General features: G+C 44.2%; 1 protein-coding gene across 3 annotated transcripts in view; it reads left to right on the top strand.

Annotated features, from left to right (window-relative positions):
• The window catches only part of vps13c (vacuolar protein sorting 13 homolog C), a 296,935-nt gene that overhangs the window by 17,521 nt on the left and 251,915 nt on the right, over nucleotides 1-27,499 (top strand). For 2 of the 3 annotated variants that reach the window (XM_055662745.1, XM_055662747.1), the window contains exons 3-7: nucleotides 3,067-3,109; nucleotides 16,765-16,860; nucleotides 18,735-18,836; nucleotides 21,759-21,821; nucleotides 26,553-26,612. In XM_055662745.1, coding sequence (XP_055518720.1) covers nucleotides 3,067-3,109; nucleotides 16,765-16,860; nucleotides 18,735-18,836; nucleotides 21,759-21,821; nucleotides 26,553-26,612 — 364 coding nt within the window. The remainder of the gene's footprint in view (nucleotides 1-3,066; nucleotides 3,110-16,764; nucleotides 16,861-18,734; nucleotides 18,837-21,758; nucleotides 21,822-26,552; nucleotides 26,613-27,499) is intronic. The other variant, XM_055662746.1, reaches the window with a different exon arrangement.

Raw genomic sequence — 27,499 nt, 5'->3', positions numbered from 1 at the left:
GCACTAGCGGGACTGGGCTCGGCACGGTGTTGGGGATGGTGGATCGCAGGGTTAGCGGTCCTACCGCCTCTTGCCCCCCCACTGATGGAACGCACCTCCGTTGGAGTCGAACGGGGGGCAGACTTCTTGGCTTGTCTTGTTTTGCTCATGTTCCTGGTGAGAAAAACAAAACACTTCTTTTTCGGAAAAAACTACCTCAGAATAAACTTTCCTGACAGTCCGTCTTTTTTAAGCTGTAGTGGGAGCGCCTGTACTCCCGCTCGTCGCTGTTGCACTGCGTGAACGCTCATGTCGCGCATGCGTGCTGGACGGGTTCTTCACGTAGTCACTCACGTGACTCCGAAGTAAACTCAGATCATTCTATATACAACTACAGAAGCCACAAAGTACAACAGGTTGAGCAAAGAGCACAGAATACAGTTTTGCAGCATTGTAGCTTTGCAATTCGAGAGTAGTAGTCCAATGTTTGCAACAAGATGGGTTGGAAGGTCAGGGTTACGTGCTAGCTTGTGGGAGGATATGTGGGGAATATCTGAGTTGGGATGCCATGTTACAGCTGTACAAGACGTCAGTGGGTCTGCACTTGGACTGTTGTGTGCAGGTCTGGTAGCCACACTATAGGAAATGTGATTAAGCCAGGCAGAAACGATTCACAGGGATATTGCTGGGACTGGAGGGCATGAACTAGAAGGAGAAGCTGGACAGACTGGGACTGTTTTCACTGGACTGAAATAAGTTGTGAGGTGACCTTTAGTTTGTAAAACCATGAAGGGGATAGATAAGATGTATTGTCACAATTCTTTTTCAGGGTATGGGAGTCTAAAGCCAGAGGGATAAGTTTAAAGTGAGAGGGGAAGGATTTAGAGAGGATCTGAGGGTGGAGATCATGGGCGAGTTGGACCAAAGCACCTGTTGTCTGATGTAACGTAGAATCAATGGCTCTGCAAATTGTTCCAATTTTATTGCAGGATATGTTGGACATGAAGATCAATAGCTTGGTCAAAGTAGAGTTCTGAGGGGAAGTGGTGGGGTGAAAGGACTGTAAGCTGAGAGAGATAGATTTAGCTCTTAGGGCTAAGGGACCAAGGAATATGGGGAAAAAGCTGGAACGGGCTACTGATTTTGGATGATCAGCCATGATCATATTGGATGGCAGTGCTGGCTCGAGGGGCCGAATGGACCTATCTTCTATGTTTCTATGTTTCTAAGCTGGAGAAACGTGGATGAACACTAGAAACGTAGGCGTGTACAACCAGACACATTACCAACACAAATGTGGATGAAAGTATATGAGTATGTAGGGAAATATATAAAATAAATGTCATTATACTGAGGGTTTTCTTGTTTGGTGATGGGGTCAAGGACTGGAGGTCACAGGTTCAAATAAAGGGAAAGGGAATTAGAAGTGATATGAGAATAAGCTTTTTAACACACCACTATCGGAACCTGGAGTGCAGGTCTTACAAATGTGCTGGAGGCAGGTTCCAGTGTAGCCTTCGATGAAATTAAGGTCATAAGGATTAGGAGTATTATATCTTTCTCTCCTAACCCCATTCTTCTGCCTTCTCCCCATAACCTCTGACATCTGTACTAATCAAGAAATAGGATGATAATATCGTAAAGAATTTGTAAGGCAAAGAGTAAGGGGAAATGTTGAAAGGAGTGAATTGCTCTGGGGTGGAGCATTGCAGCCAATGGGCTGAATGGCTGCCTCCTGCACTATAGCTATTCTGTCGTTCAGAAAAAGGGTTTATAATTGAGTATGCATATGATTTGTTAATGTAACTCAAGTTAGGGAGGGTGAGGCTTTTGCAGATTCTGGAATGTTCTCTATGACACTTTTATGTATTGGATTCAAATTTTTATTGATGCAGGATGGCGCAGCAGTGGAGTTGCTGCCTTACTGCGCCAGAGACCCAGATTCGATCCCGACTATGGGTGTGTTCTGTATGGAGTTTGTGCGTTCTCCTCTTGACCTGCGTGGGTTTTCTCCTGGTCCTCCGATTTCCCCATAGACTCCACAAAGGCATACAGATTTGTAGGTTAATTAGCTTCAGTAAAATTATATAACGGTAGGCGGCGCGACTCTCGTCAGCAGCGGCCTCTGCAGCCCGTCTGCGTTTTTATTATTTTTTGTCTATGTTTTTATGTAGTTTTTGTTATTTTTTGTTGGGGTGTGTGTGTGGGGGGGTGGGGAGGGGGTAACTTTTAAATCTCTCCCTGCACGGGAGACCCGACCTTTTCTTTGTCGGGTCTCCGTTGTTGTTGGGGCTGCAACGAGGAGCGGCCTCCAACGGGAAGACCGGGGGCTCTGGTGCCGACGACTCACCTCACCGTCGCGGAGCTGGCCAAGTCCAGAGCGGGTGGAGCGGTGTTGGAGCGCTGCTGCGGCCCGACCTCCGGAGATTCGGAGGCTGCAACTGCGGGTCTGGCGGAAGGCGGCACCGGGAGCCCGCGGGTCCCTGGAGGGAGACCGCTTTTCAGGGCTCCCGCAACGGCGACTTCTCCCGCCCAAGTTGCGGGGTTGAAGAGCTCCTGGAGCGGGGCCTGACATCACCGCCCCGCGCGGCTTGGAATGGCCGCGGGGCTCTGCGAGCGCACGCCGGGGGCTCTAACATCAAGAACCCGATGTGCGACCTTGCACCACCCGGCGTGGCTTTAATGGCCGCGGGACAATCGCCATCGCCAGCCGGGGGCTTTGACTTTGACTCTGACATCGGGGGGGGGGAGAGTGCAGTGGAGAGATAAGTTTTTTTGGCCTTCCATCACAGCGATGTGATGGATGTTTATGTAAATTATGTTGTGTCTTGGGTCTATTTGCTTGTAATGTATGGCTGCAGAAACGTCATTTCGTTTGGACCTCAAGGGGTCCAAATGACAAATAAATTGAATCTTGATCTTGATAACATGTCCTTAGTGTGTAGGACAGTGCCTGTGTACGGCATCACTGGTCAGCACGGACTTGGTGGGCCGAAGGGCCTGTTTCTGCATTGTAACTTTAAACTATAATGCATTTCATTGTACTAAAATTACTGTTTTATTTCCTCCCTTTTTCTTCCCAAACAGAGTGATTTTGATGTACCTTTCAAAATCAAGGCAGGACAAATAGGTATGTAAAGTACAGTTTAATCTATTGTACAGTTTTGCATTCCTCTGAGCATGACTTTTCAGTTGGCAATGGTAATCACATTATTAGTATTTTGCATAGTAAGGATGGAATCTGAATACAGAGAATAAGTGGCCATCTCCCAATATTTGCTCAATAATGTCAACACAGTATAACTTTTTTTGTTGTGTGTGAAATTAATTTCAGATTGATTTTACTGTTCCTGGATGGCATTGCAGCTTATGTTTTTGATGTAACTGCACAAAATTAGAGGGTGGCACTGTGGCGCAGCTGGTAGCGGTGCCAGATACCCGGATTTGACCCTGACCTTGGTTGCTGTCAACGTGGAGTTTGCACGTTCCCACTGTGAAATAGTGGAGTCCCTCTGGTTTCTTCTCGTATCAAAGGAGGGAGGGTTTTCACCTCTATAAATTGCCCCTAATGTGTAGTGTTGGGTGCAAAAGTGAAGTAACATACAGCTATTGTGAATGGGTGATCGTTGTTCAGCGTGGAATCAGTAGGCAGAAGGGCGTGTTTTCACATTGCATCTTTCAATCAATTAATCAAAAGGAATGCTTTCTTAGAATAACATAGAATATACTTAAAACAAAAAGTATGCATGTTTTGCATGTTCTGTGGGATAGCATCTGTTTGAAGAAGGGTCTTGACCCAAAGCGTCACCCACTCCTTCTCTCCAGAGATGCTGCCTGTCCCGCTAAGTTACTCCAGCTTTTTGTGTCTACCTGTGGGATACCATTACCTCAGTATTGATTGGGCAATCTCCATTTGTTGCGTTAATCCATAAAATATAAGCTTACAAAAGATGAAATATCATTGACAGGCAAGATAATGAAAACATCCACATGTGTTTTATAAGCATACTAACATGAAAATATAGAACATAGGATTAAAAGAGTCAGCCATTTGACGCTTCAAACTATCTTTGCTAATTCAGTATGATCATCTCATCCAAATTCATTATCCTGTTCTACCTTTCTTCCCATGTTCCTTAATTCCTCGAGACCTACGTATATATTAATATCTTTTGAAAATATTTAATATTTTGGCTTCAACTACTTTCTATGCTAGAGAAATCCCCAGGTTAAGCGTCCTGATTTAAGTATTTAAATGCAGGATGGAAAGGGTGGTGTATGGCAATGGGGTGTGGTCACAATATTGGTTTAAGAAAGATAACCAGTGACGAGATGTTGTGGAAGGATGATCAACTAAGATTCTATGGATTGACAGTCATGTAACTACTGGATGCAAATGAAACAGCAAATTTCTGACAGTTTCAGTTTCAGTTTAGCATGTCACGTAATTGTCACATGTATGGACAATACATGATTACAATCAAGCCATTTACAGTGTATAGATCCATGATAAGGGAATAACATTTAGTGGAAGGTAAAGCCAGCAAAGTTGGATCAAGGATACTCCGAGGATCACCAAAGGGGTAGATAGTAGTTCAACACTGCTCTCTGGTTGTGGTAGGATGATTCAGTTGCCTGATAACAGCTGGGAAGAAACTGTCCCTAAATCAGGAAGTGTGCGTTTTCACACTTCTATACCATTTGCCCGAAGGGAGAGGGGAGAAGAGGGAGCAGCCAGGGTGCGACTCGTCCTTGATTATGCTGCTGACCTTGCCAAGGCAGCGTGAGGTATAGATGGAGTCAATAGGAGGTTGGTTTGTGTGATGGTCTGGGCTGCGTCCACAATTCGCTACAATTTCTTGCGGTCTTGGATGGAGCTGTTCCCAAACCAAGCTGTGATGCATCCCGAAAAAATGCTTTCTATGATGCATTTGTAGAAGTTGGTGAGAGGTGTAGGGGATATGCTGAACGTCCGAAGCATTCTAAGGAAGTCGAGGCGTTGGTGTGCTTTCTTGGTCGTTGCTTCCATATGGGTGGTCCAGGAGAAGTTGTTGGTGATATTGACTCCTAGGAACTTGAAGCTTTCAACCATCTCCACTTCGGCACCGTCAATGCAAATTGGGGTATGAGAACCACTTCACTTCCTGAAGTCGATCACAGTCTCCTTTGTCTTGCTGACATTGAGAGAAAGGTTGTTGTCTCGACACCAGGACACGAGGTTCTCGATCTCCTTCCTGTACTCCGTCTCATCATTATTTGATATCCGGCCCACAATGGTGGTGTCATCTGCAAATTTGAAATTAGATTTGTACATGGCTGCACAGTGGTGGGTGTACAAGGAGTAAAGAAGGGAGCACCAGTGTTGAGGATTATCGTAGAGGATAGTTTGTCCCCTATCCTCACTGATTGGAGTTTGTTGGTCAGTCAGGAAGTTGAGGATCCAGTTTCAGAGATGAGTGCTGACACCAAGTCCCGCGAGTTTGGTGATGAGCTTGGATGGTGTCATGGTATTAAAAGTGCTGGGGAAGCAATGAGGAGACATTTCAGTTACCTTGACAACCAACTGGAATGTAGTCAGCATGAAAGCACAATTCTTACAGTGCACTCAGAAAATTCTTGGACAGTGTTTTGCAAGTCCAACAAATTGGGTGAGTGGGGTGAGGAGTTAGCAATTCTGCATTTAGCTTTAATGAAAGGAGGAAAATAGAAAATGTTGTGAAAGCACCTCTAGTTAAGCTTTTATGTCAGTAAAGGACAAATATAAGATGGGATAGGACAGTAAATTGAGGGGCATGGATAGGTAGATGTTGAGAAGTTTTTCCCCATATGAGAGTGCTCATAATCAGATGGAGCGGTTTAATATAAGGGGTACGAGATTGTAATGCTACTGCTCCACCACCGATTTTCTGGCATCCTTGGTTCTAGATTATCCGTTTCTGGATTATCTGTTTTGCTGGACCAACAGAGGTCACAGTCTCTGACAGGAGGCCAACGGTACCAGAATGGTCCGCCTAGGCTGCCAAGGCCTGCAAAGTCAGCTTCGCAAGTCGGCTATGAGAACGGTTCTGCCGGCTCCAGTCGGGCGGGAGTTTCAGAACTCCAGACGCGGGGGCAAAGTTCGACCTGCTGATCGGCTGCGGAAGTCCGATGAGGTCGAGATTAGCCGCCTTACCTGGCCCAGGCACCGCATTTTCAGGGGGACTTCCGGGGAGATTTCAAGTGTGCTCTTGTGATTTTGTCCGGATTAAAGGAGGCAGATTAAAGTTTCATCCATTGTTGGAATTCCAAAATCAGAGGTGGATCTATACTTGTGAAAGGATGTTTTCACTCACACAGTGGGTGAAATTTGGAATGTGGTGGCCACGGGGTGGTGAAGACAGAAACTCACCATATTTAAGTACTTAGATGACCACATGAAAGATCTCGGGGAAAACCCACGCAGGTCATGGGGAGAACGTACAAACTCTGTACAGACAGCACCCGTAGTCGGGATTGAACCCAGGTCTCAGGCGCTGCATTCGCTGTAAGGCAGCAACGCTGCTGTTGCGACACCGTGCCGCATTGGAGGCTGAGGGGAGACCTGATCGATAGCCAGTCTTTGACCTAGATTGTAAATAGACATAAGAGGGATAGTTTAAAGGAGATTTACATGGCATTTTTTGTTGTTGCTCAGAGTGGTAGATGACTGGCGTGTAATGTCTGGGGAAGTGGTGCAAGTATGTTTGAAAGTAATGTTTAAGAGGCGTTTAGAGAAACACAGGAACAGGCAGGGAATGGAGGGATATGGACCATGTGTAGACAAATGGGATTTGTTAGATTGGCGTGGTCAACACAAACATTGTGGGCTGAAGGGCTTGTTCCTTGTTCCTATTCTGATCTTCACCCTTGAGGCAGTTTGTTTTGTATCCAGTATTTTCATGCAACATGCAACACCCACATGACTATGATATCATCTAGCCTTAGTCATTAAATTATACGGAGACTCTTAACCAGTGTGTATGTATTCTGTTGTTCCTCTTTCACTCTATTTCACCAGTTTTACAGCAGGCACTAAATAAGTGCAGGAAAATATTTTGTAGTTACAAAGTTTATTTTCCCAGTCTTCAAATCTTCATTCCCTTGTAAACTTGACAATGTGATAATGGAGTACTTTCCGCTTCCCTGGATCAACGGCAACAGTGAACCAGATTTGATCAGCTCCCCAATCTACAATTTCTGCATCATCAAATGCATTCAGCTGTTCAGGCGGATATCGTTCCTTCCGCTGCTGGACACAGGGGGCACGGTATGGTGGAGACGCCCCTCAAATTAAATTAAGGGAAGGTATCCCACGCCATGGGCCACATGAGTGGCACGGGTGGGGGACATTTTTTGTGGAAAAGAAAATGTCAGATGGAATTTTCGCACTGTGTAAACATTGTATATATTTATTACTTAGACAGGGGCCACAGAGTGGCACGGGTGGGGGACTGTTTGGTGAAATTTGACAAATGTAAAAAATTGTACTGGAAAAATTTGTATAGTCTCCGAAAATGTCGGATGAATTTTGTTTGTTTGAATGGTTCAGGAATTGTATATATTTATCAGTCGTCTGTCTTTTTTTATTTTTATTAAATGTATGTCTTGAGTTAGTTTTTAATTTTTTTTTTAAACTGTGTATATGTGGGGGGTGGTGGTGGGGCTGTGGGGGAAACCGTTTAAATCTCTTCCCTGTGTGGGGACCCGACTATTCCCTGTCGGGTCTCGGATGTCGTTGGGCCTAACATCGTGGAGCCGGCGGCGACCCCCGGCCGGGACTAACCTGGGGGCTCCAGTTGCAGAGCCTGCGGAACTGACATCGCGGAGTTGGCCAACTTCGGAGCGGGAAGAGCTGTGGTGGCGTGCGGCTGCGACCCGACTTTGGAGTTCGGAGGCACCGGCCGCAGACCCGGTGGACGGGAACATCGGGAGCTCCAAGTCCCTGGTGGGAGACCGCTTTTCCGAGCTCCGCAACGGCGACTTCTCCAGCTGGAATCGCGGGTTTAAGGACATGGAGCCGGGGCCTAATATCACCCGGCGTGGCTTAAACGGCCTCAGGAGTTACCATCGCCCGCCGGGGGCTTTAACATCGGAGCCCCAGTTCGCCTCGACACTGCAGTTGGACTGCTGGACCACGGGAGAAGGAACAAAGGGAAGAGATAAAGACTTTGCCTTCCATCACAGTGAGGAGATGTTGGAGACTCACTGTGATGGATGTTTATGTAAACTGTGTTAAGTGTGGGTCTTGGATTGTTTTGTAATGTAAAAAACTGTAGAAATTATATTTCGTTCAAACCTAGGTTTGAATGACAATAAATGCATTCTATACTATTCTATTCTATTCTACTCCCTTATCCAGGCATTATTCTGGTAAATCTACTCTGCACCCTTTCGAAAGCTTCCACATTCCATCTGTAATGGGGCGACCAGAATTGCATAAATCAATTACTCTAAATGCTGCCTAACCAAAGTCCAATAAAGCTGCATCATGACTTCCTGACTCTTATATTCAATGCCCTCACCTATGAAAGCTAGTATATGATATGCCGCCTATACCACTCTATCCACTCATGTTGCCACTTTCAAGGAGTTATGGACTTGGACCCCAAGATCCCTCTGTGCATCAATGCTGTCCAGGGTCATGCCATTAATTGTATATCTTCCCCTTACATTTGACGTCCCAAAGTGCAACACCTCACACGGCCTTGGATTAAACTCCATCTGCTGATTCTCTGCCCGTTTCTGCTGCTGATCTATATCCTGCCTTCCTCAAAGTCTGCGACCCCAGCAATCTGGCTGTCGCTGCAAACTAACTACGTCTTACGTTTAAGTTATTTATATATATCACAAATAGCAGTGGTCCCAGCGCAGATCCCAGCAGAACTCCACCGGTCACAGACCTCCAGCCTGAATATTGTCCTTCGACCACAACTTATTGAGGATTTTTAATGCGGAGATTGATAGTAAGTTCTTGATTGATAAGGGTGTCAAAGGTTACAGGGAGAAAGCACAAGAATAGGGTTGAGAGGGAAAGATAGATCAGCCATGATAGAATGAAAACAGATGCAATGTATTTGTTCAGTACCTCACGTACATCCCCGGATGCACAAATTCCCTCTAACCTTGATCAGTTCTACCTTCTCCCTGGCTATCGTTTTGTTTTTAATATAGGAAAATCAATCTTTGGAATTTTCTTTAAACCAAAGATAGACACAAAAAGCTGGAGTAACAGTGGGTCGGGTAGCATCTCTGGAGAAAAGGAATAGGTGACGTTTCGAGTCGAGACCCTTCTTCAAACTATGGAGTTGTGATCACTATTTCTAAAATGCCCTTCCACGGAAACACTGGTCACCTGGCCAGGCTCCTTTCCAAAGACAAAGGTCCAGAATGTTCCCTTCTAGCATTAGACTACCACATACTGTTTCAAGAAACCCTCTTGGATGCACCTCTCAAATTTTAGCCCATCTATGCTTTTTGCACTGAGCAAAGCCAGTCATATTGGGAAAGTTAAAACCACCCACTAAGACAAACCTGTTGCTGTCATCTTTCAGTAATCCTTCTACATATATGTTCCTAAATTTCCCGCTGGCTATTGGGCGGTGAGAGGTGGGGGTGGATTTAGACCCAGCAAATAATCAGTGATAAATTTCCATATCAAATCAGCATGCAATTTGGGAAATCTACGTGGTTGTATTTCCATTCATTTTCTGCCCTTTATAACACAAAGTGCTAGAACTTAACGGGTCAGGTAGCATCTGTGAAGGGGATGGACAGATGACATTTCGGGTTGGGACTCTTCCTTCACGCTCTGAAACATAAAGTGCTGGAGTAACTTAGCGGGTAAGGTAGTATGTCGCCTGTCCAATCCCTCCATAGATGCTGCCTGACCTGCTGAGTTACTCTAGCACTTAGTTGTTTACTCAAAGGGCCTGTCCCACGAGCATGCGACTGCATGTGGCAAGCGCGATCTAACGTGGTCGCTTGAGCCGTACGGCCTCGCGGGGCCGGTCCCACTTCGATCGGCAGAGCCGTATGGAGTTGTGCAGAGCTGGGGGCTCATTGCGCGGGGCTCCGGAAAACTGACAGTGTTCAAAAATTCCGCGCGGCACCAGCCTGCTGGCCCGCAGCCGTATTAAGGCTGTACACACCGCCTCGATGGGCATATGCAGCATCTTGACGCCGTACGTCACGCGCGAACCTCCTGCGGACTTCGCTCCAACTTCACATCACTCACTCGACCTCGGCGCGACCCGCTTCCAGTTTGGTCGCGCTCGCCGCATAAAGTCGCATGCTGGTGGGACCGGCCCTGTACGGGGATCACTCGACCGCGCGGCCCCCCCTTCCAGTTTGGTCGCGCTTGTCGCATGCAGTCGTGTGTTTGTGGGACAGGCCCTTAACTGTAGTACATTTTGTAGATAGTACATATTCTATGGAAGTTGTTGTGCTCCAGACTTGTGTTTAGTAGATGGTGGAAAGGCTTTGGGTTTAGGAAACAAGTTGCTCATCGTGAAATGTTAGCCTGTAACCTGCTCTTGTAGCCACTATAACAATGTGGCTGTTCCAGATATGTTTTTGGTCGATGCCCATGTATAACATGTATTACAGCTGTACTACTGGTGTTCGAACTTGGTACCATATCTTAAGAATCATAACTACCAAAAGTGTAACTACCAAAAGGGAAAGGTGTAACATCTCTTGCGGTTGCAAGGGAAAGTGCCCGGGGAAGGCACTTTCCCTCTTCATTCCCTCAAGGGAAAGTGCTCTTCCCTCTTCATACCCTGCCTGTTTCAGAGTTCTCTCTTCGATTTGCCCATTGAACCCAACATCTCCATTTGATAAATAGTTGAACTTTTTTAAAGAGTATGAAGCAAGGTGGAATAGTTTTAGCTTTTCTGACAAATGTGCAGAATCACTGCCATTGTGAACTCAATCAATGCTTGAAATTCTAAAATTCCACCTCCTGGATAACGATGATTACATTTGCATCTTGTTCAAATTCACATTGATGCTACTTTACCATTGATAATGGTTTGGTTTCCTGCTATGTTGTATAGTAAATATGATGGGAGGATTAATAATTACATTACGCACATTGATAAAAAAAAATGAAAATATTACATTGTCACTCTCTCTTAATCAGTGCTACTGGAGTTGTACAGCATAGAAACAATTCCTTGAACTTAATTAGTTCATCTTGAAAGAGACAAAGACATGGATAGGTCAGGACCCTTCTTCAGACTGATTGTATTGGGGGGGGGGGGGGGGGAAGAAAGTTGGAAGAAAGTCTTCCAGTTTCCATCCCCCCTCTCCCTCACCCTGTAAACAGCCTGAAGAAGGGTCTCCACCCGTAACATCACTTATCCATGTGCACCAGAGATGGTGCCTGACCTACTGAGTTACTCCAGCACTTTGTGTCCTTTTGTGTAAACCTGCGTCTGCAATTCCTTGCTTCTATTCATTCATGTTGCTGCCTGCTTGAAATGACCCACTTGCCTGGTATCATTATCATATCATATACTTATTAAAAGTCTGATCTTGTGTATGTGTGTGTATATGTGGTTGTCTTTACATCTTCGCAAAAACACTATGTGGTAAAGACTACATTTTTACATATTCTGATTGACATTTTTCCCCTCTAGGCAGAGACCACCTTCACTGAACATTTTATGCTTTATTTCATGCTTTATTTCTCGACATTGATTAAACTTTAAAAAGGTCAAAAGACTTTGAATTTAAACGACCAGCTTCAACTGATGACGTCACAATGGCGCGGCTGGCAGTGATCACCTTCACTGAACATTTTATGCTTTATTTCTCGACTTATTACTGATTAAATTTTAAACTTTAAAAAGGTCAAAAGACTTTGTATTTAAATAGACCAGCTTCAACTGATGACGTCACAACTCGGCTAGCAGTGATCAGCTTCACTGATTTGAACCTATATTTTAAGTTATTTCAAAGGATACAAGGATACAAAGGACATTTATTGGTGTAGTGAAATTCGACTTGCCATTTGCAGCACACCAATAAAAATAAGGCACAACATTAAAGAATTTAACAATAAACATAAAAACATTCCCCCATAATGGTTCCCACTGTGAGGAAAGGCAGCAAAGTCCAGACCTATCCCCTGTTCACCCATGGTCGGGTGGACAAATGGAAAGTCCAGGATTGGGGATGTGCAAAGGTGAAGGTGGATAAATCTCCCAGGCTGGATCCGATATATCTGAAGACACTGTGGGAAGGTAGAGAATCAGAAGACTGGAGGGTGGCTAATGTTGAGCCTCTATTTTTGGAGGAAAAGCCTGGGAACTAGAGACCAATAAGCCTAACATCTGTGGTAGGCAAGTTACTGGTGAGTTTTCTGAGGGATAAGATATATGCGCATTTGGATAGACAGGGGCTGATTAGGGAGAGTTAGCACGGCTTTGTACGTGGGAGGTTGTCTCATGAATCTGATTGAGTTTTATGGGGAGATAACTGCAAAGGTTGTCTGTAGACGTGCATATACTTCAGCAAGTCATTTGATAAGGTTCTGCATGGTAGGCTGTTCTGGGAGGTTATATTGTTGGGTGGCTCAGCACTTCAACTCCCCCTCCCATTCCCAATCCGACCTCTCTGTCCTGGGTCTCCTCCATTGCCAGAGCGAGCAACAGCGGAAATTGGAGGAACAGCACCTCATATTCCGCCTGGGGACCTTGCGTCCGGATGGCATTAACATTGAATTCTCCCAATTTTGCTAGCCCTTGCTGTCTCCGCCCCTTCCTTAACCCTCTAGCTGTCTCCTCCCACCCTCCCATCCGCCCGCCCTCGGGCTCCTCCTCCTCCCCTTTTCCTTCCTTCTCCCCCCCCACCCCCCATCAGTCTGAAGAAGGGTTTCGGCCCAAAACATCGCCTATTTCCTTCGCTCCATAGATGCTGCTGCACCCGCTGAGTTTCTCCAGCAATTTTGTGTACCTCCATTCTTTCTTCATATGTCATTCCCGCCATCCCCGGAATTAACTTGCTGAACCTACGCAGCACTCCCTCAATGTCCTTCCTCAAATTAGGAGACCAAAATACACACAATATTCCAGGAGTGGTCTCACCAGGGGTCTGCAGAAGAACCTCCTTGTTTTTATACTCAACTCCTCTTGTTATTAAGGCCAACTTGCCATCAGCTTTCTTCACTGCCTGCTGTACCTGCATGTTTATTTTCAGTGACCGATGTACAAGGACACTCAGGTCTCGTGGTACTTACCCTTTTCCTAACCTTTTTCTAACATTCAGATAATAATCTGCCTATCCGTTCTTGCCACCAAAGTGAATAATCTCCCATTTATCCACATTTGGTTGATAAACTGAATAAGGGGGGTGGGGTGTTGAATGGGACAGTGGAGGATGGAGTTAAAGGGAAAGGGTTTCTTAAATGTGTGAGCGTAGAGACCGAAGGGTGTAAAATGAGGGTAGAAGAAATAGGTAGCAAGGTGAAAAGTAAAAGTGGCAGGCAGACAAAACCAGGGCAAAAATCAAAAAGGGCCACTTTTCAACATAATTGTGTAAGGGGTAAGAGTGTTGTAAAAACAAGCCTGAAGGCTTTGTGTCTCAATGCAAGGAGCATTCGTAATAAGGTGGATGAGTTGAATGTGCAGATAGCTATTAATGACTATGATATAGTTGGGATCACGGAGACATGGCTCCAGGGTGACCAAGGCTGGGAGCTGAACATCCAGGGATATTCAATATTCAGGAGGGATAGACAGAAAGGAAAAGGAGGTGGGGTAGCGTTACTGATTAGAGAGGGGATTAATGCAATGGAAAGGAAGGACATTAGTTTGGAGGATGTGGAATCGGTATGGGTAGAGCTGCAAAACACTAAGGGGCAGAAAACGCTGGTGGGTGTTGTGTACAGGCCACCTAACAGTAGTAGTGAAGTTGGAGATGGTATCAAACAGGAAATTAGAAATGCGTGCGACAAAGGCAAAACGGTTATAATGGGTGACTTCAATCTACATATAGATTGGGTGAATCAAATTGGCAGGGGTGCTGAGGAAGAGGATTTCTTGGAATGTATGCGGGATAGTCATCTAAATCAACATGTAGAGGAACCAACGAGAGAGCAGGCTATTTTAGACTGGGTATTGAGTAATGAGGAAGGGTTAGTTAGCAATCTTGTTGTACGTGCCCCCTTGGGCAAGAGTGACCATAATATATGGTTGAGTTCTTCATTAGGATGGAGAGTGACATTGTTAATTCAGAAACAATGGTTCAGAACTTAAAGCAAGGTAACTTTGAGGGTATGAGATGTGAATTGGCCAAGATTGACTGGCAATTAATTCTAAAAGGGTTGACGGTGGATATGCAATGGAAGACATTTAAAGACTGCATGGATGAACTACAAAAATTGTTCATCCCAGTTTGGCAAAAGAATAAATCAGGGAAGGTAGTACATCCATGGATAACAAGGGAAATCAGGGATAGTATCAAAGCGAAGGATGATGCGTACAAATTAGCCAGAAAAAGCAGCATACCGGAGGACTGGGAGAAATTCAAAGACCAGCAGAGGAGGACAAAGGGCTTAATTAGGAAAGGAAAAATAGATTATGAAAGAAAACTGGCAGGGAACATAAAAACTGACTGCAAAAGTTTTTATAGATATGTGAAAAGAAAGAGATTAGTTAAAACAAATGTAGGTCCCTTGCAGTCAGAAACAGGGGAGTTGATCATGGGGAACAAGGATATGGCGGACCAATTGAATAACTACTTTGGTTCCGTCTTCACTAAGGAAGACATAAATAATTTGCCGGAAATAGCAGGGGACCGCGGGTCAAAGGAGTTGGAGGAATTGAGTGAAATCCAGGTTAGCCGGGAAGTGGTGTTGGGTAAATTGAATGGATTAAAGGCCGATAAATCCCCAGGGCCAGATAGGCTGCATCCCAGAGTACTTAAGGAAGTAGCTCCAGAAATAGTGGATGCATTAGTAATAATCTTTCAAAACTCTTTAGATTCTGGAGTAGTTCCTGAAGATTGGCGGGTAGCAAACGTAACCCCACTTTTTAAGAAGGGAGGGAGAGAGAAAATGGGGAATTACAGACCAGTTAGTCTAACATCGGTAGTGGGGAAACTGCTAGAGTCAGTTATTAAAGATGGGATAGCAGCACATTTGGAAAGTGGTGAAATCATTGGACAAAGTCAGCATGGATTTACGAAAGGTAAATCATGTCTGACGAATCTTATAGAAATTTTTCGAGGATGTAACTAGTAGCGTGGATAGGGGAGAACCAGTGGATGTGGTGTATCTGGACTTCCAGAAGGCTTTCGACAAGGTCCCACATAAAAAATTAGTATACAAACTTAAAGCACAAGGCATTGGGGGTTCAGTATTGATGTGGATAGAGAACTGGCTGGCAAACAGGAAGCAAAGAGTAGGAGTAAACGGGTCCTTTTCACAATGGCAGGCAGTGACTAGTGGGGTACCCCAAGGCTCAGTACTGGGACCCCAGCTATTTACAATATATATTAATGATCTGGATGAGGGAATTGAAGGCAATATCTCCAAGTTTGCGGATGACACTAAGCTGGGGGGCAGTGTTAGCTGTGAGGAGGATGCTAGGAGACTGCAGGGTGACTTGGATAGGCTGGGTGAGTGGGCAAATGTTTGGCAGATGCAGTATAATGTGGATAAATGTGAGGTTATCCATTTTGGTGGCAAAAACAGGAAAGCAGACTATTATCTAAATGGTGGCCGATTGGGAAAGGGGGGATGCAGCGAGACCTGGGTGTCATGGTACACCAGTCATTGAAGGTAGGCATGCAGGTGCAGCAGGCAGTAAAGAAAGCGAATGGTATGTTAGCTTTCATTGCAAAAGGATTTGAGTATAGGAGCAGAGAGGTTCTACTGCAGTTGTACAGGGTCTTGGTGAGACCACACCTGGAGTATTGCGTACAGTTTTGGTCTCCAAATCTGAGGAAGGACATTATTGCCATAGAGGGAGTGCAGAGACGGTTCACCAGACTGATTCCTGGGATGTCAGGACTGTCTTATGAAGAAAGACTGGATAGACTTGGTTTATACTCTCTAGAATTTAGAAGATTGAGAGGGGATCTTATAGAAACTTACAAAATTCTTAAGGGGTTGGACAGGCTAGATGCAGGAAGATTGTTCCCGATGTTAGGGAAGTCCAGGACAAGGGGTCACAGCTTAAGGATAAAGGGGAAATCCTTTAAAACCGAGATGAGAAGAACTTTTTTTTCACGCAGAGAGTGGTGAATCTCTGGAACTCTCTGCCACAGAGGGTAGTTGAGGCCACTTCATTGGCTATATTTAAGAGGGAGTTAGATGTGGCCCTTGTGGCTAAGGGGATCAGGGGGTATGGAGAGAAGGCAGGTACGGGATACTGTGTTGGATGATCAGCCATGATCATATTGAATGGCGGTGCAGGCTCGAAGGCCGAATGGCCTACTCCTGCACCTAATTTCTATGTTTCTATGTAATCTTCTGTCCTGAAACATCATCCATCCTTTTCCTCCAGAGATGCTGCCTGAACCCGCTGAGTTACTCCAGCACCAGCATCTGCAGCCCCTTTGTACACATGCTGTTTATTGTGCAGGATGTGTACAGGAATGTGTTTGAGAGAAAACCTAAAATTATGATGAACTTGTACTTACTTTTAATTGCACGATTACCATAATTACTTGAAACCTTAATTAGTAAATGACTAGGCCAACTGTTTTGTTTGTGTAGTTTTGTTTCTCTCTCTGAGTAACTATTGTTCTTTTCACTTACAGACAAGCTTACTTTGAAGATTCCATGGAAGAATCTGTACAGTGAGGCTGTGGTGGCCACGTTGGATGGTTTGCACCTTCTGGCTGTTCCAGAGGGAAGTAAGTAACGTTGAATGTTCTTTTATTTATAGAGTTGAAATGCTGTTAATGGTTATGTAATATACAGCATTCAAACTGTGGGTGGAGGTGTCGATGGAGTCAAAGCATTTGGTGAGGTTGAATGGGTGGGATATTTCTCAGCAATTTGTGTTGGTGTTGTCACACATTGAAGATCATATTGACTGTGCTTCTGGATAGATGGAATCCACACTGATAGCGGGGTTAATAAGGGCGGCACAGGGTGCAGCTGGTAGAACCGTTGCTGCACAGCGTCAGAGACCCGGGTTTGATCCTATTCTCATATGCTACCTGTGTGGAGTTTGCACGTTCTCTATGGGTTTCCTCAAGCAGGATCGGTTTCCTCCTACATCTAAAATATGTGAGGGTTTATAAGTTAATTGGCTTCTGTAAATTGCCCCTAGTGTGCAGGGAGTGGATGAGAATGTGGGATAAAATAGAACTGGTGTGGACAGGTCAGCATGGACTGTGGACTGAAGGGTCTGTTTCCATCTCTAAACTAAACTAATTATGATAGTGGTGTTTCAGAAGCTTTTAGAGGCACATGGATACGTTGGGAATGGATGCGTAGGGATCATGTGCAGGCAGTTGCCATTATGTTTGGCACAGATGTGGGCTGAAGGGCCATTAATGTTTTGGGTTTGATACATTTTATTACAACCTGCCGAATGTTTCTATCATTTTGATTTATTTTAGATTTTCAGCATCTGCGTTTTTTTTCTTTCGAGTTTCATTTACAGTGATTGGGGAAAGGTTCTTCAGTCTCTGGGAAACATTGGTTGTGGAGAATAACTTTCCTTGTGGCCGATGGCAGGGAGACCCATAGTCAGATTTTCCATTTTTACTGAACCAGTAATTTGAGTTAATACACCAGTTATGTAGCCTACATCAATGCGAGACTTGTATGTGAAACTTAATGTGCCAATTTTTTCCCTTCCCATTTTGTTTGAGAAATTATTACTTGTATGTTGAGTGGGCGGATTGTTTACTGCCAATTCTCACACTCTTTCCACCTTGAGCACATGCCCCATCTTCCCCACCATCTTTGCTCTTATGCTCCCTTCCCCACTCACTCCACACATTGCCAGACCAGAGAAGTTCCAGCATTTTGTGTTTTTACTGGTACAGAGTGGGGTTAGGGCTTATGAATTTGGCAAATAGTAACTGTACCTGTGAAAAAACACAAGACACAAAGTGCTGAAGTAACTCTGTGGATCAGTCAGCAGCTTTTCTTCTTCTTGCGTATGGCGTGCACAGCCTAAAGTTATCGGACAACTTGTTCTATTTGATCTTATTTGATTGTGCACACCGGGTTGATTGCATTAGTCGAAACAGGGCGGACCACGTGAAGGTTGCAATCTCCCACCCCTCTGCAACTCTGTATCTCTGGGAGTCTGAAGAAGGGACCCTCCCCTACCAGGGAAACATCTCCCATCCTTTTTACCTGAATAACCATCTGATTGACTCCAGCACTGTGTCTAGCATCTCTAGTTCAGATGGATATGTGACATTTTGAGTTGGGACCCCATTTCAGACTAGTATTTACATTACTTGGCTTGGAGACACAAGGAACTGCAGATACTGATTTACACACAAAAAAACAGTACTGAAGTAACTCAGAGTTAGACAGGATCTCTGGAGGACATGGATAGATGACATTTGGGATAGAGACCCTTCATCTGACTGCAGTCTGAAGTAGGATTCTGACCAGAAATATCGCCGATCCATGTCCTCCAGAGATGCTGCCTGACCCGCTGAGTTACTCCAGCACTTTGTGTAACTGAATTTTACTTTTTTTCCCATTAAGATGAAGGAAACATATGCTTGGAAATCTCATTCTGTTTTTGTTCTTCAAGGTATCCAATATGATGCAGAAAAGGAAGAAAAACAATTGCAGGAAAATAAACAGAAAGAGCTTCAGCGAATTGAAGAAGCCTTGGAAAAAGCAGCACGAAAAGGTGTGTTTGGCAAAATGTTCCAGTTTTTTCTATTTTTCTTTCCATACATGAATGTAATTTTGACCCTTCTATTATAGCTTCTGGATTTTAATTCAGACAGATAGAACAGCAGGAGATGAAATCGAATCATGTGTAGGAAGAAACTGCAGATACTGGTTCACACCAAATATAGACATAAAATGCTGGAGTAACCCAGAGGGTCAGGCAGCATACCTGGAGAAGGGTCTCGACCCAAAACAACTCCTATTCCTTTTCTGCAGAGATGCTACCTGAACTGCTGAATTACTGCAGCATTTTGTGTCCATCTTTTGTCTTCTATTAAGCGTGCAATTCAAAACCAACTAATCATGACAAGTCAGTGTTTTCAGACTGTATGTCAGTAATTAGGAAAATAAATCACCATGTTGTAACCAAGGGAATTGAGATGAGCCCTGTGTACCAAACAGTGCATTGAATTGGAGGATAGGTTTGAGCAGTGCTTTTTCCACACTTTCATTTGACCTAGTTAGATGTTAAGATTGTGAATGGAGGAGTCATTGTTCCTGTGAGAATGTATTTAATATCTGCTCGCCAAGAAACATGCATCATTAAGGGCCTACTTGAATTGAGAAATCATGGGGGTTACAAATTGTGGCTGAATTGCAAAATAAAAGATAAAATCGAGGAAGGAGTATTGATTTTTATTAATGTCTCAAATTTGCTCTATTTTCTCGAAGGGCCGAATGCCCTCCTCCTGCACCTATTTTCTATGTTTCACACAGGAGAGAAATCACATTAACTGTTTGTACTTTTAAAAACCATTTTGCACCATATTTCTCGCAGTCTCAGTTGAGAACCAGCTGTACTGTTCTTCCCTGGTCACCAGCCACCACGTGACGGTCAGGGAATGAGTAGGGCGGCATGTAATACTGACGGAGACAAAGGGATCTGCAGAATCTAGTTTACAAAATGGTCATAAAGTGCTGGAGTAACTCGGTGGGTCAGACATCATCTCAGAGGACATGTACAGGCATTGTTTCTGGTTGTACTGCAGATGTGGTAAATCGAAGGTAGACACAAAATGCTGGAGAAACTCAGCTGGTGAGGCAACATCTACGGAGAGAAGGAATTGGCGACTTTTCGGGTCAAAACCTTTCATCAGATGTGCCTATTTATGTCATTCGGTGATGCTGCCTGACCTGCATCTGTAGAACGGATATCCTGGAGGTGTGGTTGCTGGTTCAGTCTCTGTCACAATCGCTTGGGTGAAAACCACAATCCTGAAACATCACTTGGAGAGAGTTCCATCAACTGCTGGCATGGCAGGTGAACTTCCCAAAACCTGCACTCCACCCAACGTCCATTTTTTCCCAACCTGCTGAGACCTGACCCGGGACTGCCTGCGCTACCTCTCCACACACTTCCCATTCCTTCTGCCATCAGTGTCTTTTCACCCTCCTCTCCTGCTCATCTGGACCAGAGGGAATTAACATTCAAGAGAGAGTGGGCACTTGACACTGATCACATGAGTCAAAAAACCTGTGATATTGTACAATCAGTAATAACTGCAAAATTATAAAATAGATCTGACCTTCTACATAACAAGTTGAATGTTTGGCAAGGATATTGCTGTGATCATGAATTACTCTTTTAATGTAAAAATGCTTACATTCCATATTTCACGCCTTTTTGCAATGTCTCCCGTGATAATTCTATTAGAAGCTTTGGAGTCAAAAGCTCCTGATGCTTTATTCCCTAAAACAAGGAGGCTTGATGGCAGGAGATGTCCCTTCTCATTGACCCATAAACAAGCCAACTCATCATTGCAGTTTCCATCTTCTGCTGCAAGACCGTTCACCTCGATAAGAATTAACTCTTGGTCAGTAAAGAATGGAAACACTATGTTCACAACTTCTGCATTTCCGAACAAATCCAGCATTTTGGGATTCTCCGACCAGATCCCTGCGGCACTGTTATTGAGCAAAATCTAAATAATTGGAGCTACGGTATCTAAAAAAAATCTTAGCATTCCAAAAACATGATGAAAGAATTATTTAAAATGCAAGAAGACACAGTGCCAGTGCTCAGAGGCTACTCCGTAAACTCAGAGGCACTGTAAACATCAAATCAAATTGTCCAAGGGTGCAATTAATTTGAATTCAGAAGTATAAAGTATTCATAGGTTAGGCTAATTTTTGATCTTTGAATGAATCCTGCTCTTTATTTTAAAGCAGTTATTGATTTGCAGATGGTTCTAAGATGAAGAGAAGCCCCTTCTTGGTTTGTTATTTTGGTGGGGTTAATGGCAGCATGAAATGTCATCGAATAATACCGAATTGCTACCCTTTGCACGATTAATATAATACCTTAACTTCAAGATGATTTATTAACCATTTTTTTTATTTAGAAAGGGAATTTAAAACTGTAAGTAATAGAAAACAAACTTTTTTTCACATTTCCTTTGTTCTTAATTATCATGAACTGTTTCTGATAGAGGAGGTACACTGGCTTGTCAAGATGTTACTCTTGCACAGTGTCACCATTATGTTCTTCCGTTTCTCCTTGGCCCCCCTTTTGCTTACAACTGGTTCGAGGTCATGGTCACCAGTGGTCCTGACTGTGATCCAGATTGCCTGGCCATCGGTGCTGAATCAACAAAGTTGGTCCATCCCTGATCTAACTATATAACCCTTCACAGGTCAAATAGAGGTATCAGCAAGAAACCAATTCAATCTTTGGTTTGTAAGACAGTTTGCAGCAAGACCACTGGAAGATTTATCTCCTGAAAATGTTGTTTTTAAATATTGAAGCTGCATGCTGCTTCAAAGTGTAACGATGTTGACTATCGAAACTTGAAAATCTGGTTAATATGTCTTCACATTGTGCTCAACTGTAAATACTGTCTCCCTATTGTTTATTGTTATCGCTGCATCCTGGATGAAGGTGCGGCTTCTGGAGAGTTCTTGTTTCCCCTGGAAAACTACGTTTGTAAGGATACCAAACCTGGTAGGTGTTTCAGTGCATTACTTTGTTCTAACAAGAAAAAAGGATACATATTTGCAAGTCCGTGTGCTCTTTTCTTCAAGTGCATAATCAACAAATATTCAAAAACTTTGCTCTATTATTAACTTTTTTGTCAAGAGAAGCCTTTGAGGGTTAATTCCTAATTTAAAAAAGAAGCTAATTTCGGTAATTGTATAAAACACTGATTAGCCAACTGTGGGATTCTTCCTGCAGAAGATGTAGGATTTGCTGTGTCACTCGGATTCCATGGAGGAAAGATAGCATGGACTGGATGTCTGAAGAGTGGAATACTGGTTATTAATAGACAATCTTAATTCAAGTTTTTTTAATATCTTGGAAGAAGATGGTTGGAAAAAAACTAATGCCAAAGTAGATACTAAAGGAAATAACATTTAAAATCAGACCCAGCCCTGCAGGAGAGACGTTTGCATACACTGCTTCATGTGAAGGATGATAGAAGTCCCAAAATGTATTATGTGTTAGCCCACTGAATACTTCAAACTGAGGTGCTTTGCTGCCCAAGGTGATTAACATTAACATAAGTCAAAAAGAATAAGGAAGTACATGCTTAGTCTAAAAGAAAAAGGAAGCATATGCAGTATTTAAAAGATTACAATCAGATTATTTGAAGAATTTATATTTGAAGAACATAAAGAAAAGCAAAACGATCTCAAGCAGGTGATTAGAAGGGCCAAAAGGGGGCCACGCAATGGCTTTGATGAGTTGGATTAAAGAATATACCAGTGCTTTTTATACAAGAGGGTAACTGGGGAAAAGGTAGATCCGCTCAGGATAAAGGGCAGGATTTGTGTTGGAGTTTAGGGGCGTAGGTGAGGTATTAAACAAGTATAAGCTGGAGTAGCATCTCTGGAGAGAAGGAATGGGTGATGTTTCTGGTCAAGACCCTTCTTCAGACTGGTTAGGGATAAGTGAAACAAGAGATATAGACGGTGGAGAGATAAAGAACAATGAATGAAAGATAGGCAAAAAAAGTAATGATGATAAAGGAAACAGGACATTGTAAGTTGTTTGTAGGGTGAAAATGAGAAGCTGGTTTACCTTGGGTGGGGAAGGGATAGAGAGAGAGGGAATGCCGGGGCTACCTGATGTGAGATTAAGCAATATTTAAGCTACCCAAGCGAAATGCTTTGCATAGGACGTGGACATGGCAGACAGAAGATCTTTTTGTCGCCTCTAGCCACAGGTAAGGTCCTGGAGCAGCTATGTTGTTCCTTTATTTAGGAGGGGAAGTACAGAGAATGCAGGGAATTGTAGGCCGCTGAGCCAGTCAATGGTCGGGAACTATTGGAGATGATTCTTCAGAATAGGATTTAAACCCCATTTGGAAGAGAATGGATTTGAATTATGGACAGTCAGCATGGTCTTGTACACATTGCACTAACAAGACAGGTTGTGCCTTACTAACTTGATAAAGTTTTTGAGGAGGTGACAAAGGTGATCGATGAGGGGTGGGCGGTGGATATTGCCCACATGGATTTTGTCTACATGTAGATTTGACAAAGTCTCCCATGCCCAGGTTAGGCTTCCAAATATGCAGTACCTCGCACTTATCTGCATTAAACTCCATGAACCATTCCTCAGCCACTTGTACAACAGATCAAGATCCTGTAGTAATTGTTGATAACTATCTTCGCTATCTACAATACCACCACCTTTAGTGTCATCTGCAAACATATTTGTATATTTTCATTCAACATTCTACACTGTCCTCTCTAAGTTTAGATAGATTCTGATGAGTGGTTTACTTGCAGTCTCGGACGATTTATGAAACAACATGGAAAGAAGAGAAACCCTGGTGGCCTAATAAAAGACATTTCAGGGCTAAGGTGGTACTTGAACTAAGCAGTTGTGGGCATTATAGATGTCAGTGAACTAATCTTAGTTTTTATTTAGATTAGGGTTTACTAGATTAACTTTCAGTTGAAGGGAAGTGCTGTGGCTACGTGTGGTCGAGTAGATAATGGCAACTTGTTATAAGCAGTAGGCGAGTGGCCCAAGCTGACAAGTGTGGAGACATTATTAATCATTTGTACTCTGATCTTCATAATTGTCATGTATTTCCTGAAAATTTAGTAATAAACTTGAAATTAAACTGCTGTAAATGTTTGACCAATATTGTTGAATGTTGTGGAAAATGGGTTGAGTTCTAATTTAATATTTTATGACAAACCAAGTATGACAAACTGCAGGTATTAAGGTTCCTAAATAACTACTTTAGCTTTCATTGCCACTTGGTTTTGTGCAACTCTACCTTCCACTCTCCTAATAAAATGCATTTACACTCAATGCTCGTTTCCTCCAATACAGGTGCACAACCTTTAATCCGAAAGCCTTGGGACCAGACACTTTTCGTAATTCAGAATTTGTCGGCCTTCGGAATGGAAATTTTTAGCGTAGATTTTAATGGCTGGCTCAGTGGTAGAGTGCTCGGCTCATATCCGCAAGGTCGCGAGTTTGCGCCTTGATCCCGGCAGTTACTCGGTCGCGAGTTTGAGTCTTCAATGTCGTTTTTTCTTGCAGAATAAATGTCTGTATGAAATGCAGTGTGTTGAATGAATTCCTGAATTTGTAAATGTGCCCGCAGCATTGAATCACCTCTCGCACCCGTGTCACCCTAGCGGGGCTACATGCCCTTAGGCGGCCTAGCTCGGGGATTCTTGAACCCCCGAGCTAGGTCGCGAGTTTGCGCCTCGATCCTGGCAGTTACTCGGTCGCGAGTTTGAGTCTTCAATGTAGTTTTTTCTTGCAGAATAAATGTTTGTATGAAATGCAGTGTAGGAGAGGTGTACTGACTGTGTGGGCAGAACTTTGGAAGTGATTGCCCACCAGTCTAAAAAGCCACTGTGTCTCCCTGTCCCTGGGATAGCAAGGGGCGATCAAACAGCACAATACCCCCCTCCCCATCCAACGCCAGAGGAATCCGCTCCCCGATGGGCCGCTACGGCGACAAGTGGCAGTTCGCCCACAGCCCGAGCTGCGCCACCCCAAGAGCAAGACGTACCTTACACACCATCAGCTTCTGCCCCTACATGTTCCTCTGGAGTTGGAGCGGGGCTGGGCTGGAGTTGCTGCTGGCTGTGGGTCTCTGGGATCTCCGTGCTTGCAGTGGGCCTGGGGGGTCGGTGTCCCGTTGGTCCTGACGTCTCCGACCACCCCCCCTGGACTGGAGCTGAGACTGGGAACTGTACCGCCCTTGCCCCCTCCCTCTGCAACTGCAAACAACCCCACTCTCCTGCAAGGGCGGTACAGTTCCCGGAGGATGGCAGGTGGCCGGAGACGTCAGGACCAACAGGAACCCGCTCCCTGATGGGCCCCTACGACGCCCCGAGCTGCGCCCCGTCATCCGCAACCCAGGTTCCTCTGTAGTTGGAGCGGGGCTGGGCTGCTGCTGGCTGTGGGTCTCTGGGATCTCCGTGCTTGCAGTGGGCCTGGGGGTCGGTGTCCCGTTGGTCCTGACGTCTCCGGTGACTGGCACTGACCTGCTAGCATCGCCGACGTGAAGACAGTGCAAAGCCCCCGCGCCGGTGCAATGAGCGGGGAGCTGGAGAGGGGAGGGAAGGGGTCACACACATGGCCGGGAAGCAGAGGGGTGTAGGTGGGGTGAAACTGAAGGGAGCGACAATCTGCTGCTGCCTGCCTGCTGAGTTAAAAAGTTCCCACGCAAGACTCACGATACACTGTGTATCGTCAGTCTACCGTGGGAACTTTTTTAACTCAGCGAGCAGGTAGCAGCATATTGTCAATTATTAACCCTCCCGCGCAATATAACCTCACCTTCTCTTTTATGAATGGGGATTTAGTTCCCCTTTCTTCGAGGACCGACCGGAGGTTCCGCTGTCACCTCTGCGGGCCGCCCTCGGTGAACGTTTTCAAGGACCTTTCTTCAAGGACTGAAAAAATGTCCGCTATTCGGAGCTTTTCGTTATTTGGATCTTTGGATAAAAGGTTGTGCACCTGTACTTTGTTTTCGAGCTTCTATTGGTATTCAATTATTTTTGTACTACCCAGGCAAATCATACCAGACACGGGTACATTTAAACCACAAGTACAATTAATAGTGCAAAATGATGAATGAAACAATGCAAAATACAGTGTTACAGATACAGAGAAAGTGAAGATATAAAGTGGAAGGGCTGCAATGAGCTAGAATGGGGGATTGCTAATGCATCCTCAGCAAATGATAGGTTCGTTCACGAGGTTGATAACAAGAGTCTGTATTTTCTGTATGATGGGACAGGGGAGAAGAGGGAGTGTGGGAGGAGATAGAGGTGTGATCAGTCCTTGATTAAGTTGGCTGCTTTCTCTTGGCAGTGTGAAGTGTCGTTAGGGATTGGGGGGTTTGGAGGCTGGTTTGCCTGATGGTTTGTCACTGTAGTTTCTTGTGGTCTTAGGTAAAGCAATTGTCGTATCAACTGACAGCATAGTGGCACAGCGGTAGAGTTGCTGCCATACAGCGCCAGAGGCCCAGGTTCGATCTTGACTACGTTTGCTGTCTGTATGGAGTTTGTATGTTCTCCCCGTGATTGAATGGGGTTTCAATGGGTGTTCTTTGGCACTTTTTTGCCTTTTCTCAATACATCACATTTTGCTTGCGTGTATTATCTAACACTCCTGTGTCTACGGTCAGGTCACTGCTCTTACTAACATCTCTACTCCTCTTTCCTATACATTTTGCTTGCTTGCATTAAAAAGGACGCAAACATAAAAAGTCCAAAAAGTATTTTAAGAAATCAGCAAAAGGACGTTCCAAAGGTATGTGAGAATTTTAATGTTGCTCCTTAAATATCCTGCTTGCTGTATTTAGCTCTTAGTGGAAATTGCTGGTGTGCTGTCATTTATGTAATATTTGGTAGGTGTAGTAAATATAATGTAGTTTGCTTTTTTTTGTAAGAGAATGGTAGCACGGCAAGTGTTGTCAGTGGCTCGGCAAGTAGCGCTGCTACTTCGAGCTCCGACAACCTGCGTTCCATTCTGGCCTTTATGTGTAATTTGCTTATTCTATTCTGATCGCAATGGTTTCCTCTAGTTTCCTTCCGCTTCCCAAACCTGCTTAATAGGTTATTTGGCCACAAAATTAATCTACTGTACAGTGGATGGTCGGAGACCTGGGGAGTTGGGGGGAGTTAATGGGTATGTGTGAGGGAATAGGTTACAGGGATATAAGTGGGGAGTTGGATTGAATGGGTTACTCTGTGAGTAGTCATGGACTAAATGAGTCAATGAACTAAATGAAGAACTGGCGGAAAAAATATTTGTTGTTTTATGAGTACAATACATTTTTTTTGAAATAGAGAAGGGAACTGGATAATGACTAATTATTGGAGAAGAGATGGGGTGAATGAAGTAGAATTGTGAAACCTTGGGTGAACCAGGACACACTTGAAGTCGGGACTAATATGACTTCAGTGGATATTTTAGGGACAATTCAGTGATTGGTGATTGAAATGGAGAGAGTGACATACCTTACTCCAGAGATTTCTTTGTCAAAGTGTAACCATGTTGAAGATGTGATCAGTCTCTGTTGCAGACATTTTCTTGGATTGCAGAAGGGAAGGAGAGAGGAGACACATAGTATTGAACTTATTATTGTCAAACTTATTTATCCCCATTGCTAAATTGTCACTTTCTACAGTAATTTC

Source organism: Leucoraja erinacea, chromosome 36, assembly GCF_028641065.1.
Source record: "Leucoraja erinacea ecotype New England chromosome 36, Leri_hhj_1, whole genome shotgun sequence".
Lineage (NCBI taxonomy): Eukaryota > Metazoa > Chordata > Chondrichthyes > Rajiformes > Rajidae > Leucoraja > Leucoraja erinaceus.
This window is presented reverse-complemented; position numbering and strand designations above follow the sequence as displayed.